The following is a 14,796-nucleotide window of genomic DNA, read 5'->3' as shown; positions in this document are numbered from 1 at the left end:
CCAACTCCAACTCCCATCCACCTATTTATTACCATTCTCTCTCAGCCCAACCATCCTCAAATATCCACAAAGAACGACTCAATCAAAAATGTCACTCTTCAAAACCCAGCCCCCAACCCCCGCCGACGCAACACTCAGCTACCCATCACCGCACATCCTCCTAGTAACGCTCAACCGACCCCGCGACCTAAACTGCATAAGCGCCCAAGGCCACGCAGACCTACACGCCCTCTGGGAATGGCTAGACACCGAGCCGAGCCTGCGCGTCGGCGTGCTGACAGGCAAAGGGCGCGCGTTCTGCGCCGGCGCCGACCTCAAGGGTCCGTATTACACAGCGATTGACACCCAAACCCCCCATTTTACGGTTTATACTAACGCCCACAGCAGAATGGAACAGCCGCACGTCTGAAAGCAGCGGGTCTAGCGCGACGACGCCGATGCCGAATAGCGGGTTTGGCGGGCTGGCGCGGCGCAAGGGCCGCAAGCCGGTGATTTGTGCGGTGAACGGGATCTGTCTGGGTGGGGGCACGGAGATGATCATTAATAGTGATCTTGTTGTTGCTGCGTCGCGGGCTGTGTTTGGGTTGCCGGAGGTGAAGAGGGGTGTTGTTGCGCTTGCTGGGGCTTTGCCGAGGCTTGTGAGGACTGTGGGGAAGCAGCGGGCTATGGAGATGGTTCTTACGGGGCGGATGGTTGGGGCTGCTGAGGCGGAGAAGTGGGGGCTTGTTAATTGCGTTGTTGATGTTGGGAAGCCTGGGAAGGGGGATGAGGCGGATGAGGCTGTTTCGAGGCTTGTTGTGGAGAAGGCTTTGGAGATTGCTGGGGAGATTGCGGGGAATAGTCCTGATGCGGTGCTTGTTAGTCGGGAGGGAGTGAAGCTGGGATGGGAGGGGATTGGGGCTGATGAGGCGACGGCCATGTTGAATGAGACTTGGGTTAAAAGGTTGTATGAGGGGGAGAATATCAAGGAGGGACTCCTGGCGTTTGTGGAGAAGAGAAAGCCTGTTTGGGCTGATAGTAAACTGTGAGTTACTACGTGTATATAGGATTGGAAGTAAATATCACTTGTGTGAATCGTTCATTCGCTATTCATACTACAGTTCGTTAAGTCATGTAAAAAAACAAATAATCCCAGAATCCGTTCTCCATCGCGCCGATACCTAGTATTCGCCATAATCCATGCGAGTTCAATTCAATGCGAAATCAGATGCGTGGTTGGCCTGCCTCTCTTTGGGTGATGTTAGGATGTTGTGAGGTTGGCAGAAGGGAAAGAGAGGGGCCTACTTTGCGTCAGATTGTACACCGTCCACGACCTTGACCACATGGGGGAAGAGAGGGTGGTCTCGGTCCAAGCCGGTTAATCGGACAGCAGCGTCGGCAGGCGAATTCTCCTTGAGGATCTTGGCCAGCTCCACACTCTCCTCATCACCTTCCACATTCTGGAATCGCAGGGCCATTTCAACAGATCCCATCAGTGAATCGAACTTTCCACCGCGCTCAGCTAGTTGTGCAGCCGGACCGATGAATCGCTCCTTGCGGGAGAGTTTGCGCACCGGGGCACGACCCACACGCTCCACGCTGTCTTCCAGATAGTGGTTGGAGATTCGGGCGATGATGGTCTCGACGTATTCTTGCTGCTCGGTGGCACTGATTTCGTGCTTGTCGACAATAAGTGCGGCAGTCTCCTGAAGCACATCCCGAACAATGCCGCGAATGTACTTATCCTGCAGGGCTTCGGCGATAGTCTTCTTGCCGGCGTGGTATCCATAGTAGGCTGCGGTGGCATGTCCGGTGTTGACGGTGAACAGTTTGCGCTCAATGTAAGGCTCTAGGTTGCTAACCCAGTGAATGGCATCGATTTTCGGAGGACCATACTCGCCGAAGGGTGTTGACTCGACGGCCCACTCGTAAAACTTCTCGATGCGAACGTTGAGACCGCTGTCCGCGGGTTGAGCAGGAACAATGCGGTCGATAGCAGAGTTGGCGAATCGAGCTCGGTCTTGCATAGATTCAACACGGTCCGCGTCGGTGTTGTCTTTGATGAATCCGTGGAGGGTATCGGTGGCACCGATGGCGTTCTCACAAGCAATCACAGCCAATGGGGTAGTGTTGGTACGAGCGTCAATACCCTTGGCAATGACAGGGGCGATGAACTTCAGGATGTTAGGGCCCACGGCGCAGGTAACCACATCAGCAGTTGCGATCTCCTTGATGACATCGGCCTCATGAGTCTTGGAGTTGATTGCACGGTAGTTGGTGATGGTCTTGGTTGACTCGCCCTCATCGCTGACTTCAGTGACTTCGTAGGACTTGGTGGTTTGGAGAGCCTCAATGATCTTGTCCATGACATCAACGAAGACAACCTCATAACCTGCCGTGTGGAGGAACTCGGCAACGAAGCCACGGCCGATGTTGCCACCGCCAAAGTGAACAGCCTTCTTCTCCATGTTTAGATGAGGATGAGTTATATGAAGGGTGGAGTTGAAGAGAAAGTAGAATAGATGGGGTGGGTTGGAGTAGGAGTAGAAGTAGAAGTAGAAGGGGAAGGAGTAGAAGTAGAAGTAAAAGTAGAGTTCTAGATTGAGGAAGGATGTATAATTGGCACTTTCCAAACTCGGGGAAAAGCACTGGTATTTAAATAATAGAGAAAAGCAGAGGAAAGAGAGGGGGACGAGAACATTGGAACCTAATAAAATCAAAATACATAGTATGTTGCCAATGATGGTGGTTGACCATGTTCCCAGGCCACGATGACTTCATAGACAGTTGACGGAACTAGGCTCCGCCTTGTTTCCAACTTATGAGGACATCGTGAACATTCTCGACTATTGTAATCTAATCTATGTAATATCGCATTATTATTCTTGTATTATTGTATTATCTTCGACATATTCGCGTTACACTTTTTATTTACCCCCCTCGCTTTGTACGTGTGCACCCTGATACTACCCAACCCGCCACGAATCAATTACCGTGCAGTAGTGATAACTCATCCCCCACTATCTTCCTCTTTAGTAGTGTATTGTAGACCACTATGCTTCCACCGAGAGAGGAGTTAGTTGAGTTCTAATTTCATTCGTCGTTACAATCGGGCCCGAATCCACTCACCGGAACGACAAAGAATATCGGGGAAACCCGTCGCAAAGTCGTCACCAATACTTCCTCCACATTCCTGACGCTTTGACAGGAAAGACGGAAACCTTGGCAAGTCTGGGCTTAGTTCAAGAGGATTTGAATTTTGGATTCCGTCGCCGGAGAAGAACAGCCGATAAACCGGAAAACGTATAGCCGGAGGACAGTAGTCCTAAGCTCTAAGCCCTAACCTCGTGCCTCTGCTGACCCTATATTGGGTTTGAGGTATAATGCGGGATTTTCTCATAGTAGAATGTGTAGCCTCATCCACGAGGAAGATAATTGTATATCATTTTCCTTCAAATCTAGACCTCAGACTGTCCTCCATCTCCACATGTGATGACGTCGGATGAACGGGTTGGCAGCCAGACCCATTTTTTCCTGTTCTAGTCGCGGCCCCGAACTCCCAGCCCGAGGTTTATTCGAATCTCATCCATCCATTTCCATGCCCGACGTGGTCGACGCTCATTGTGAACTGGTTAGTTAGTTGATGTAAAGTGTTGCCTGAAACTTGCATGCACTGCCCGGAGGTGCGCCCAGAGGGGGCATATCTAAAGAAAAGGGCCTAATTTCTCTAGTCATCCCGGTTATTGGCCGCACTATGCAACCCTCAGATCTCCCGCAAAAGCAAGTGGCCGAATTCGCAACTTTAGTCATTTCGCTTGAAACAGTGCGCGTGTAGTGAGATTGTTTTATTGTCCTATTGGCTAGACGGACGTATAGTCTGGTCTCATTTGAAGGGGTAACATCGTTGAATTCATATCGGTTTCTATCTCTATATGGGATTTAATCACTCCAGTGAAATATGTCCTAGTTTCTCCGACAACCCCCTCCGTCTGAGTCTTTAAACGTTCTCCGACTGGCTAACACCCCCTTTATGGTGAACTGCCCCATTACCCCTCTATGTCCTTTTCGACGGGTGCAGGTGCAGGTGCAGCCTGCCGAACAAACACATTCGCAAAGCAAGCAACACTACCTGCAAGTAACAGCCCCGCCGCGGCCCAAGTCATCCCGAGGAATTTCTCGCCATACTTTGCTGACACGTTTGAACCCTCGCCATGGGCATTAATCAACGCAACGAACTCAAAGGCGATGACCGTCGCAATAATAGAAGCGATGTTGATACTGAAAGATCCGAGCTGAAAATGGTTCACGTCAGCCACTGTCGTATTCCGGGGAAACGCCGTGCTGACCTGCACGGCACAGACGTCTCCCGAAGGCAGAGTTTATGCGCGGGGAAAAAAACAACAGTTTGTGATCCCAGAACGCGTCGTACTCACCACCATGAATCCAAATTCTAGCAAGCCCTGTCCGGCCCGGGGAGTAGCTGTCGTCCATAATCTTACGAGGAGGGCCGCGCCCATCGCGCCAACGCCGATGCAGTATAACACGGCCATGGACCGGGTGGTTGTTCTAAACGCATGGAAGTCGTCGCTGATCACGCGCGGCCACTCCAGCGCCGGGCCGTGGGTGACCTTCGGCCAGTCTTGCGTCGGGTCGAACGAGAAGAGTATTGTGCGGTGCGAGCACTCGGTCACGTTGCGCGTGACTCCCGCGCTAGGGTCGGTTGTCCCCAGTGTTCCCTGGCAGTAGGACATGACGTGGATGGAATAGAAATCGCGCGCTGCACTGTCGGTGCTGCCTTCCGGGGTGTATAGCTAATCAGAGACCGGATTAGTCGATGTGGGGTCTATCATTGGAGATGGAAATTGTGGATGATAGAACTAACCGTTAGGATATCGGCGCCATTGAGGAAGCTCCTTTGTGTCCCTGCGAAGAGACACAGGAAGGTGAGTATAAATGCGATGAATACCGTCACCGTTGGGAATAGACCCTTGATATCCGGATTGGCCATTGCTGTATGTATGTATTATGCAGATGCGCTTTGAATTAAATGTGAATGCAGTGTATGTGCAGTGCAATGATCACTTTCGGTGGTGCTATTAGTAGAGCGGTATGACCACAGCGGATGATACGAGAAGTCAATGTTTAATCGGTGGATTCGGAATCTGTGATTCTGGATCGTCATAATCTTTATATACCATATGAGACGCAGAATAGGTCGCGACCTAGATTTCTCGCGATATCTTCATTCCTGAGTTGGGATGCCAAAAGGGGTTGGAGCATAGGTAATCTGGAACATAGAATATCGAGTTTGAGTTAGTTGTGGCATGTAGGTGCACTCCGCACATCATCTGACAGGCAGTCTCTGATTTATTTGACAGGTACATACCGAGCACAGACAGGTACAAGAGAGGGAGTCGATGTCTTGCCCGCGCCAGGAATGCTGAGGAATGTTGCCAGCCACGGATGGTCTTGCAAGCCGACGAGGAACGGGGTTTCCTCAAAAGAACTTGAAACAAAAATACTTAGTATAAGCGAGAAGAATTTGACTGATTTCATCTCAAAAGGTCTAAATTTGCAGAAACGTTTACAGGGGAAAACATGAATCTGTTCTAAAATTTGACGTCAGGGATCGGAGGTTAGTTATATATACATAACGATACCCAGGTAGATCTACTGACTGATTACTGACCTTTATGTAGCAAAAGCCCCCTTCAAAGGGGTCAGTCATATTCAACTTTTGGAGAAATTAGTTGGCGTGTTGAAAAACTTTTTATAGTTCCAACCAGCTCCATCGACATCCCCTCGTCATAAATTAAACTTAGTCCAGAATGACTCACTCGAGGGCTTTGCCTGATACTTTCATTTCTCTTTCGTTTTCCGATATGCAAGCTTACGTTCGCTATTTTACGAATATATTCTTCTCTCCTGCCCTACATATCTCTCTTTATTCCTACCGATAGATGAGGTAGATCGCTTTCTGTCCTTTTTGTCCCAACAAAGCACAGTCTCTCACCGAACACCTTCGTGGGTCTCATTTTATGAGGCCTTTGTTCTTGACTTGGTTCAAGAGACGGACAAGCACGCACCTGGGAAGCAGGGAATGCGCAGCAAGCTGCTGGAGATGCACAACGATGATACCGTGGCAAGCTGGTTCCGGAAAGCCAGAGCCGGGGAGCTCCTAAGCCGCCAGTATCACCAGACAAACCTTGGAAGATATCGGCAGATGTTGACCTCGGGACAAGTGTGTCAGGTTATGCATAGTGTACCAAACGATAGAATCCACGCGGATAAACCGCTAGGATTGCCAGCATTGATCTGGAAGGGAAACGTTACTGACGCTACCTTGTTCATCGTAGACCGTTATTATTTTTCGAAATGGTGCATTCATATCCTAGTTTTGACCACGATGATCCAGTTGCCGGCCACTTTGGTCGAGGGAGGGCCGAAGTGCCATTGAAGCGCAACTATGAAGTCACACTGCTGCAATTCATAGCCCGCGTTATAACGACATATAGATCGTCATTAGCATTTCAAAGACCGGGACGAGGGTGGTCTTGTGCAGCTGTGTACCTAGCTATGTATATACATTGTAGATACATGAAAGGGACTTCATCTGTGGTACAAAGGCAGTTCCTGCAACAAAAAAAGTCAATTATACTTGGCTCTATTTGAAACGTTGACCTATTACATATTAATGTGTCAATGACTCAGCTTATCATTGAAGAACCGCAAGTTACAAACACGGTCATAATTCACGCTGCAGAGGTGAGATTCCTAAATCCGAAGACAGAGTCGACTTGAGCAATGGACACAGATATGTCAATGAGACCAAGGGCAGAAAATGCTTCAACTCATCATGAAAGAGATGTTTCATCAACTGGGTCACTTTCTACCACCATCCAAAAGCTTAGAAACTGTTATTCACAGCTTCGAGTCTCGCTCGATGATTTCGGCACAGAGATCTCGACCTTGGTGGGACACCTAGAAATGCAACAAGAATGCGTATGCTGTCTAGAGAGCCAACTACCAAGCTAGATGACGAGAACGTCGTGCTCACACTTCTTCTGCAAACCATGCTTGATTCGGCTATTTGAGATTTCCCTGCACGACGGATCCCTATTTCCTCCTCGATGCTGCCGCAAACCAATAGCAGCATCGGAGGACATGATAGGACCGGAATTATACCAACAGCACACGCTGAAAGCCATTGAGTTCGATGATCCGGACAAGACATACTGCTGTGACCCAAATTGTGCTCGGTATATCCCACAAAACATGTGCTCGGTTTGCTTGTGCCATACCTGCGGTGTATACACCTGCAGGAAATGTAAAAGACGAGTCCACAAGGGTAGCTGTGTCAATGCGCTCGATGCCCTTTGTGCCCTCGATAAACTTGTTAAAAAGCTGGCAAAGTGCAAGGGCTGACAACAATGCCCCAATTGCAATCGGTTGATTGAGCGCGAATCAGGCTGTGATCATACTAGATAAGGGTCATTCGCTAATTCTTGTTCGAGCTTTCCTAGATCAAAACTGATATATACCAAATGCGTTTGCACCTTCCAATTTTGTTATATTTGTGCGAGACGATGGAATGATTGCAAATGTCGGAGGTTGACAATTGGCCCATGGCAATTAATCCGCACCTAGTAAGTATTATGCTTTCCTGAAACAGGTAGTAGGCTTCTGGACCGTGCAGAGTATGTTGTATTCGTATTTCGATCACAAGCCAAATCTCTCATTGTCGAAGAGGCACTTTGGAGACAGGCTTCTTGTGTTTCTAAGCCCGGTGGCAGACATCAATCAACATGTCTATCTTTTTTAATCTAGACGTTGAAGTGATATTTACCCTCAATTCACAGAAAAACAAAAAGAGTTGGCAGGTTCGAAACTTCCAGCGAGCCAAATAGTGTGGCCTAATTGATAGGAGGCTTCGGATCATCCCTCTCTATATAGATCAGTGACGCGACCATTTCATCTCTTGCCATAAAGAACAACATAACGTGATCAATATTGAGGAGCACAAGAAAGCGATCTTTGGGACTCCATCTCCACTGTAGTTAGTTGTGTTACGTTCATTGGATCTATAGCAAATACGGCACCGAATCAGGCAAAACACGAATACCAAAGGTCGTGCGATCTCGTCAGATGCCCAAGTGAACATGTTATCTATTTTCTTGCTCCGTGAAACTATTGATACAAGTTAGCTGAGCTGATACAAAACATACCAAATGATAACCTTGGAACCAAGATCGCCGCTGGATTCGTCGGCGGCGGCGTTTGATATTGACCCATGGGGTATACAAATTTAAGAGCAAAAGACAATTTTTGAACTTGACCTATACAAACTCTATAAATTCGTTCCATGCCCAACCTGGCACATGCGACCCTGGCACATGCGACCATAGGATGCCGAAATTGACCTCTGCTCGTCAAAACCGGCTACCCTTCCACCCTTAGTTTTAGGCCTGCCCGGCAACACGTATTCGGCAACGGACCTATAGCTAAGCTCTACCAACTCATGTTCAACTACCCCACAAGACGATCAGGTGGAGTTCTCAATCAACCAGAACTGCCGATAATGGACACAGTTTGGAGTCTGCCATCTTGCATGGTTGCAATTGCATCAATTCCAGGTCTCATAGCACCCATGATACCAGCAACACGGTGTGTAATAATAATCACAGTATAATCTTGGAGATCATGTCGAAGAATATCTATCAGAATAGACTCTGTTTTTGAGTCTAACGAAGAGCTGACTTCATCCAAGACAACAATCGGCTTGTGTGGTGCGGAACACCATATCCGTAGCAGTGTTCGGCTTAAGGCAAACAATTGAAGTTGTCCAGCTGAGAGTGGCAGAAATGATGACATAGGAAGATCGAGCAGGCTTCGAATTGGGAGACTCGCGCCTGCCTTATCAGCCGAACCGGCTATTGAATGGATCTTCTCCCAAAGACCTGTCCTTTGGAGACTCAGGGATATTTCCTGCTCTGAGCTGGTGTGATAAGGATCTAGATTGAAGCGTAGACTTGCCGTTGAAATTATCAGCCCGTCTTGTGGCACTGCAATGAACCCACGTTTTCGCACAGTTCTCTGGGATAGACGGGTGACGTTGATATCGTCGATCGATGTAGATCCCTGACTAGGCCCGAGAAGTTGTAACAAAGAAAGCATCAATGTGCTTTTACCGCTATTGAGACACCGTAATTAGTCAAATACTTTCAAAATAAATCAATCAGACTTGAATGATTGTCATACCTTCCCGTTCGGCCCACAACGATGGTCTTTTGGCCAGGCTTGACGTTGAGGCAAATATTTTGTAGGGCAAGTGGCGAGGTCTTCGAATAACCTACTGACATTTCGTTGACCTGCAGGTTTCCAAAAGAGGGCCATCGCGGTCCAGGATTCAGAGTATGACTAGTGCTATCTTCAGTTGGCAGATGTTCTTGTATGCTTTTCAATCGAGCAATGGCCCCTAAAGAAGTCTCAAGCGATGTCCAGGACTGCACAAGCTTTAGTAGCGTGGTGTTTGCGACAATTATCAAGTTTAGAGCCAAACCAAGATCGGCACCGGCTGTAGTGCTTCGATAAAAGATTGTGAAAGCAATCAGAATAACTGCAAAACCCGTGATAACACAATCTAATATCATCCTTAGCCAGCACTGTAGACAAAGAAGAAGATAGAATGGCTTTTGAGACAGGTCCAAGGCTTTCGAATTGTCGTTCTCGAATTTCTCTTTCCATCCAAAGGCTCGAATTGTAACAATGCCATTCGCCTACGTTCATTTCAGTAATGCAAAATATCGAATATTGTGGCAGATCACATACCGTGTCTAGAAAGTTCGTGAACAAAAGTGATTTTGACTCTAGCTCAAGGAAGCGTAGTTGTCGAGATGTCCGAAGATATATCCGTTGGATGAAATAAACGCATATGGCGCAGACGGGCAAAGTGAGAGTCATCATTGGTCGGATCTTCAAAAGTAGCGCCAACTGCATCAACAGCTTGAAGATTTCTGATAGTGATTGTCAGTAGAGAGATCAAAAGTGAAGATTATGACAAGCAGACGGGTATTGAGATCTGCCAGCGTTGTGGGAAGTTGCTTATCCACGAGGTTTATGTCTTGCCCAAACCTGAATGTCAGAAATTAGCACAACAGTAATGCATGCATATTCTCAACACAGGAGTATACTCCAGACCTGTTGACAATAACACCGATATCAGTTCCAGTGAAGTAAGACAGAGGCGCCCTAATTTAGAACGATCAGTACTTTAAAAAGGTTGACACGCCGAGGTTGGAAACACACTGCAGGATTCGATCAAGAAGCTGTGCGTGTAAAAATTCTCCTGAACTGACAGCAACTTTCATTTGAGTGGCCCTGGCGATGATTAGCAATGACCGTTTTCGACAGCGCCACTATGGTCTTACCACACGGTCCCACTAGTTGCCACCCATCCCAAGAACGATAGTGCGGCATAAAAGGACATATTAATCTTCAATCTGTCTGGGGGAGACTCTGTCGCCCATTTGAGAACATACTGAGCAAATGTAGAGCAAAATGAATAGACAGCCGTACAACTAATCAAAAGAAGAATATTTGACTGGCCGATTGCGTTGATATAATACCCTTCCTGAGGTCAGTAAATCTGGGAGACAGGCTGTGGGCACAAATATACCATATACGGCTCGGTCCCCAGTCCTCCGGAAGCTATCATCTTCAGCATCGCCTAGATGTAGATTCCGGCTCTTCGCAAAAGCTCTAACCTCCTTTGGTCGATTAGGGCTGTGTGAGACCTTTGTAGGCAATGCAAGATCTCCGAAAGAGGTTTTCGAATCTTCAAGGTGGATATGGTGATGTAGCCTTGAATCCTGTAGGAGCAACACTCGGTCTGAAATCGAAAATATCTCTCCTATTCAATCTTTGATGTCAGAGAAGGAACACACTCTGATCGCCAGATGTATGAACCCACTGGAGTTGCTGACTAAAAGCACTGTAGTCGCCATTTTTCGAAATAGACCTCGGGGGCCCAACAGCCTTCGCACAATGTGACCTGTCACAGCTTCATCAAGAGCACTGAACGGATCGTCTAGGACAAGCATTCTATATTTCGAGTAAACTGCTCGGGCCAGAGCCTTTGGTGGGTTAGTCAGCAAAACGATACTGAGGAGCCATCACAAGCAAAGTCACAAAGTTCGTACTATACGCTGTTTTTGCCCCCCAGAGAGATTCATTCCATTGTTCTCTATCAGTGCCATGTCACCAGCGACAAATGAATCGAAGTCTGGCACCAAACCGCATGCTTCGATCACAGTATTATACCATTCGATATCCAGGCCAACGATATGTCCTGATATAGCTTCACGGATAGTGACGCTAGGCAACCACGGCTCTTGAGCGCAATATGCAATCTCCTTAGAAGGTAGGCATATCGAACCAGTGGTAGCAGTGGCTTCTCCGAGAACAGCCATTGCTAAAGTTGATTTCCCACTTCCAACGGTGCCAGCGCAAATCACAATTTCCCCTCTTGTGATTGCTAAATCAACACCGCAGAGTATAGGATGGGGTACCGGAGGAGGCGCTACTGTTACATTTTGCATTGAAACGAATTGTTGAGCACTGCCGCCCTGAGAGACTTCTCGCGCGTCTTGAATGGAACTTTGGTCAACGAAGGTCTGAACACGGTCAAAGTTTGCCATAACAGAAATTGCCTGCGGAATAAGAGTCATGACCATGTTGGCTGGATGTGTAACCATGGCTAGAAGTGCAAGAGATGTAAAGGTCTGGTCGGCCTGCATTCGATCGCCTTGAGAGGACCAGAGGAAGAGAATGAGGGTCAAGACTGGAGCGAGGATCCCAAGTGCATTTGCTAAATTTTGCAGTTAGAATCATGGGGGTGATATTTGTCAATCTGACCTAATACATACCACTTGCATTGTAGGCGACCAGAATCCACCGTAGGCGCTTTGACTTTTGGATCTCATTGGTTCGCAAATGCAATACCTGAAACTGAATTGCATCCTCCATGCCCATCATCTTCAAGCTCTTCATTCCTTCTATAGCTGCGGTTGTTGCGGCAAGCCGGTTCTGCGTTGCCACGTTCCAGCTTTTCTGGCGATTCTCCAAGTGCTTTGCAACATAAGCACTCATCCGTGAACAGGCTTAGGGCGGAAATTAGCACAATTCAAACCCCAAACCCTTCTTCCTAGATATATAGATACCGAAGATTATCACCAATGGTAGAAATGCGAACCATTGGATCTGAGCGGCCAAGAGCACAACTCCAATAGCTACCTCTGCAAGCCGGGCCCAAGTCTCGTGGAGAATCTGACCCACAGATTCGATGCTGTCAATATCTGAGCTAGTCAAAGCTAATGCGGTTGAGCCTTGAGAATTCTCATTTGGCAAATGAAGAGACTGATGGTGAATGAGACCTATCAAAGCTCCCCGAACCATAACCCGCAGCCTATTCACTTGATGTTGGTAAATTGCTGCCGATACCTAGAGCGCATATTGTTAGATCTTTAGAAAGATTGGCACGACTTATGAGTATCGTACCGCTTTTCCCATATAAACCACTGTAGCAAAAAGCACCAATCGGAGGCCACTATCTCCACCGAGAATGGTCTGAGTTGCGCCATTGACAGACCGGATCGCTGTTCCAATGAGGATGGGCTGCAAGTATGTGAATAAGATGAGAAATACGCGTGGAAGTATTGGTAACAGAAGTGGACCCTTGAGACACCTCGCTAATACATATGGAAGCGTCCATTTCGTGTGAAGATTGGCTAAACTATACATTAGCATTGCGCTTCGGGTTAAGAACGCTTGAATGACCTACATTCTAAGGTCCAGTATGCCAAAACTCGCTTTCGTAAGCCTTTGGACAGAAGTCGTGGGTCAATCTCCGGTAAACTCGCGAGATTCAACCTAGCACTGTACCCTTTCCTTAGAACCGGATGCATCCACCGGAAGAACACTCGACCAAAAACCCCTGCTGCTTCTTCCGGGGTGGAATTGAATCGTTGTGAACGATGCGAGATAAAATCATTGACCCATAGATGCGAAGTCAGCCAGATTCCCTCCACAAATATCCTAGATCTGATGAAGTGATAGGAGCTGATGCCTGAGCAGCCTACGACTTGTAGCTCTAGAACATCTCTTGTCAACGAGCATATAAGGTAGGCCAGAATGACACCCGATGATCTTATTCCCCTGCTCTGTTCGAGCACGCAGAGCGAGAGGGCCGCAGCCGCGGCCACGAGTGATAGAGTAGAGTCAATCAGAGTGACGACACTCGTAAGATAGTAGTCATTCAACATGAGACACCAAAGACATGCCAAGTGGGTCATAAAAAGGGCCACCGGCAATGCCTGTAATACGTCAACAAGGTGCAATCAACATGCAATTTCTTTAGTAGCAACCAACTAATTTCTTTCTGTTTCGTGAGATGACTAGCTTCCTCTCTGGCTTCCGGTAATAACAGATGCGTTGTAGTAAACAAAGGAGCAAAATCAGTGACAGTATGATTGATCCCGGTTGGCCGTTTGACGACAACTGGGAACCCATGCTCGAAGATTTGATTTCAGGCCTAGCAACCTGCTCTAAAATGTTTCTTTCCGCCGTGTCAGATGTAAGGTTCTAGGATTTTGAAAAGCCTTACAGAGATATGGCGCTAATTGGATACAGTGGGGGAACATACACGTATAAGAAGGTGCTCAGAGAAATCAGCAACGCCTAGGGATTCCAAATTCCTCTCAGTAAATCTGGCCTGTCTTCAATGAAGACTTTGTAAGCTTTCACGGCAAGCCCGCTCGCGCAAAAATTGCGACAGGGGCTTTGCTGTATGGTCAGCAACACGGTCGCCGCGCTAGTGTACTGTAATCTCTCACTATTCTATGGGTAAGCGCATTCATCTCGCCGAAATTAACAGAGATAAGCAAGCGTTTAAAATCGTTTGTCTTGTGTGAGATAAAGACATATGTTATCATTCATTCGTCAGATTGCGCCTTCATCACTTCCTGCACGCGCGAAGCGTTTGTTCGCCGAAAATCTTTCATTTTGACAAGAACAATAATTGGGGAACAAAAAAACATACAACAGTGAGGATTCGCTGGTGGTCACCCACCCAACTACTAACTCACCGGCGTGTGGCTTAAGTACGGCTGAGCGGACGGGAAGCCCTGTTTTCCACACCCTATGGTCGTATGTACCAGATGAATCATGGAAAGAATTTATATAGGTCCCGTTCAAAAATTGTCTTTTGCTCTTGTCTTTGCATACTCCATGGGTAAATATGGGAAAATAACCAAAATATCAAAATGGTTCTGGGTCAATGTCAAACGCCGCCGCCGACGAGTCCGGCAGCGGTCTTGGCTCCAAGGTTATCATTTGATATGTTTTGTATCAGCTCAGCTAACTTATATCAATAGTTCCGCGGAACAAGAAAATGAATACCATGTCCACTCGTGCATCTGACGAGATCGTACGACCTTTGGTGTTTGTATTTTGCCTGACTTGGTGCCCACCTAAGGGCATAGCATCGAACCGAAATGAGAAACAGCTGGCATACCAGGCAAAGGATTCGCAAGTGAACTGGTGCGCTTATATCAATTCTAGGGTCCCAATTGGAGCCGCGGCCTGGAAAAATATGTCATCATGCAACCCTGCGACAAAGCGGGAGCTTTCGGTCTCGTTGTCTGGCAAAGAATACTAAAAAAGTAAAATTCAAACTATATTTTCAGGATGCTGTCATGCGCCTTGCTTTATCTCAGCACAAAGCGATTCAAGTTTGAAGTTTGAAACTGATTACTCACCGGC

At 47.5% G+C, this 14,796-nt stretch overlaps 4 protein-coding genes across 4 annotated transcripts; 1 reads left to right on the top strand and 3 right to left on the bottom strand.

Annotated features, from left to right (window-relative positions):
• Positions 1-88: 88 nt before the first annotated feature.
• On the top strand, positions 89-1,028 carry N7529_000735 (enoyl-CoA hydratase/isomerase family protein; the record flags this gene model as incomplete). The annotated part of the gene is made up of 2 exons (XM_057236266.1): positions 89-320; positions 388-1,028. 2 exons carry the CDS (start codon positions 89-91, stop codon positions 1,026-1,028), a joined length of 873 nt encoding a protein of 290 aa, XP_057103069.1.
• Positions 1,029-1,280: 252 nt separating this feature from the next.
• N7529_000734 (mannitol-1-phosphate 5-dehydrogenase) lies at positions 1,281-2,447 on the bottom strand (the record flags this gene model as incomplete). The annotated part of the gene is made up of 1 exon (XM_057236265.1): positions 1,281-2,447. The coding sequence occupies one exon, from the start codon at positions 2,445-2,447 to the stop codon at positions 1,281-1,283; it is 1,167 nt and encodes a 388-aa protein (XP_057103068.1).
• A 1,578-nt stretch (positions 2,448-4,025) lies between these two features.
• N7529_000733 (SUR7/PalI family protein) lies at positions 4,026-4,987 on the bottom strand (the record flags this gene model as incomplete). The annotated part of the gene is made up of 3 exons (XM_057236264.1): positions 4,026-4,325; positions 4,413-4,790; positions 4,862-4,987. 3 exons carry the CDS (start codon positions 4,985-4,987, stop codon positions 4,026-4,028), a joined length of 804 nt encoding a protein of 267 aa, XP_057103067.1.
• Positions 4,988-8,538: 3,551 nt separating this feature from the next.
• Positions 8,539-12,651, bottom strand: N7529_000732 (uncharacterized protein; the record flags this gene model as incomplete). Its single annotated transcript, XM_057236263.1, has 13 exons — positions 8,539-9,169; positions 9,238-9,328; positions 9,398-9,755; positions 9,808-9,981; positions 10,185-10,227; positions 10,285-10,356; positions 10,407-10,605; positions 10,655-10,883; positions 10,923-11,111; positions 11,178-11,845; positions 11,904-12,137; positions 12,309-12,477; positions 12,535-12,651. Coding segments are annotated over 13 exons (3,174 nt in total), but the record flags the coding sequence as incomplete, so codon positions are not given.
• Between the last annotated feature and the right edge of the window lie 2,145 nt (positions 12,652-14,796).

This window comes from Penicillium soppii (genome assembly GCF_028829465.1).
Source record: "Penicillium soppii strain IBT 18220 chromosome Unknown utg000001l, whole genome shotgun sequence".
NCBI classification, from domain to species: domain Eukaryota; kingdom Fungi; phylum Ascomycota; class Eurotiomycetes; order Eurotiales; family Aspergillaceae; genus Penicillium; species Penicillium soppii.
The sequence above is the reverse complement of the archived record's forward strand: the minus strand, read 5'-3'. Positions and strand labels throughout refer to the sequence as shown.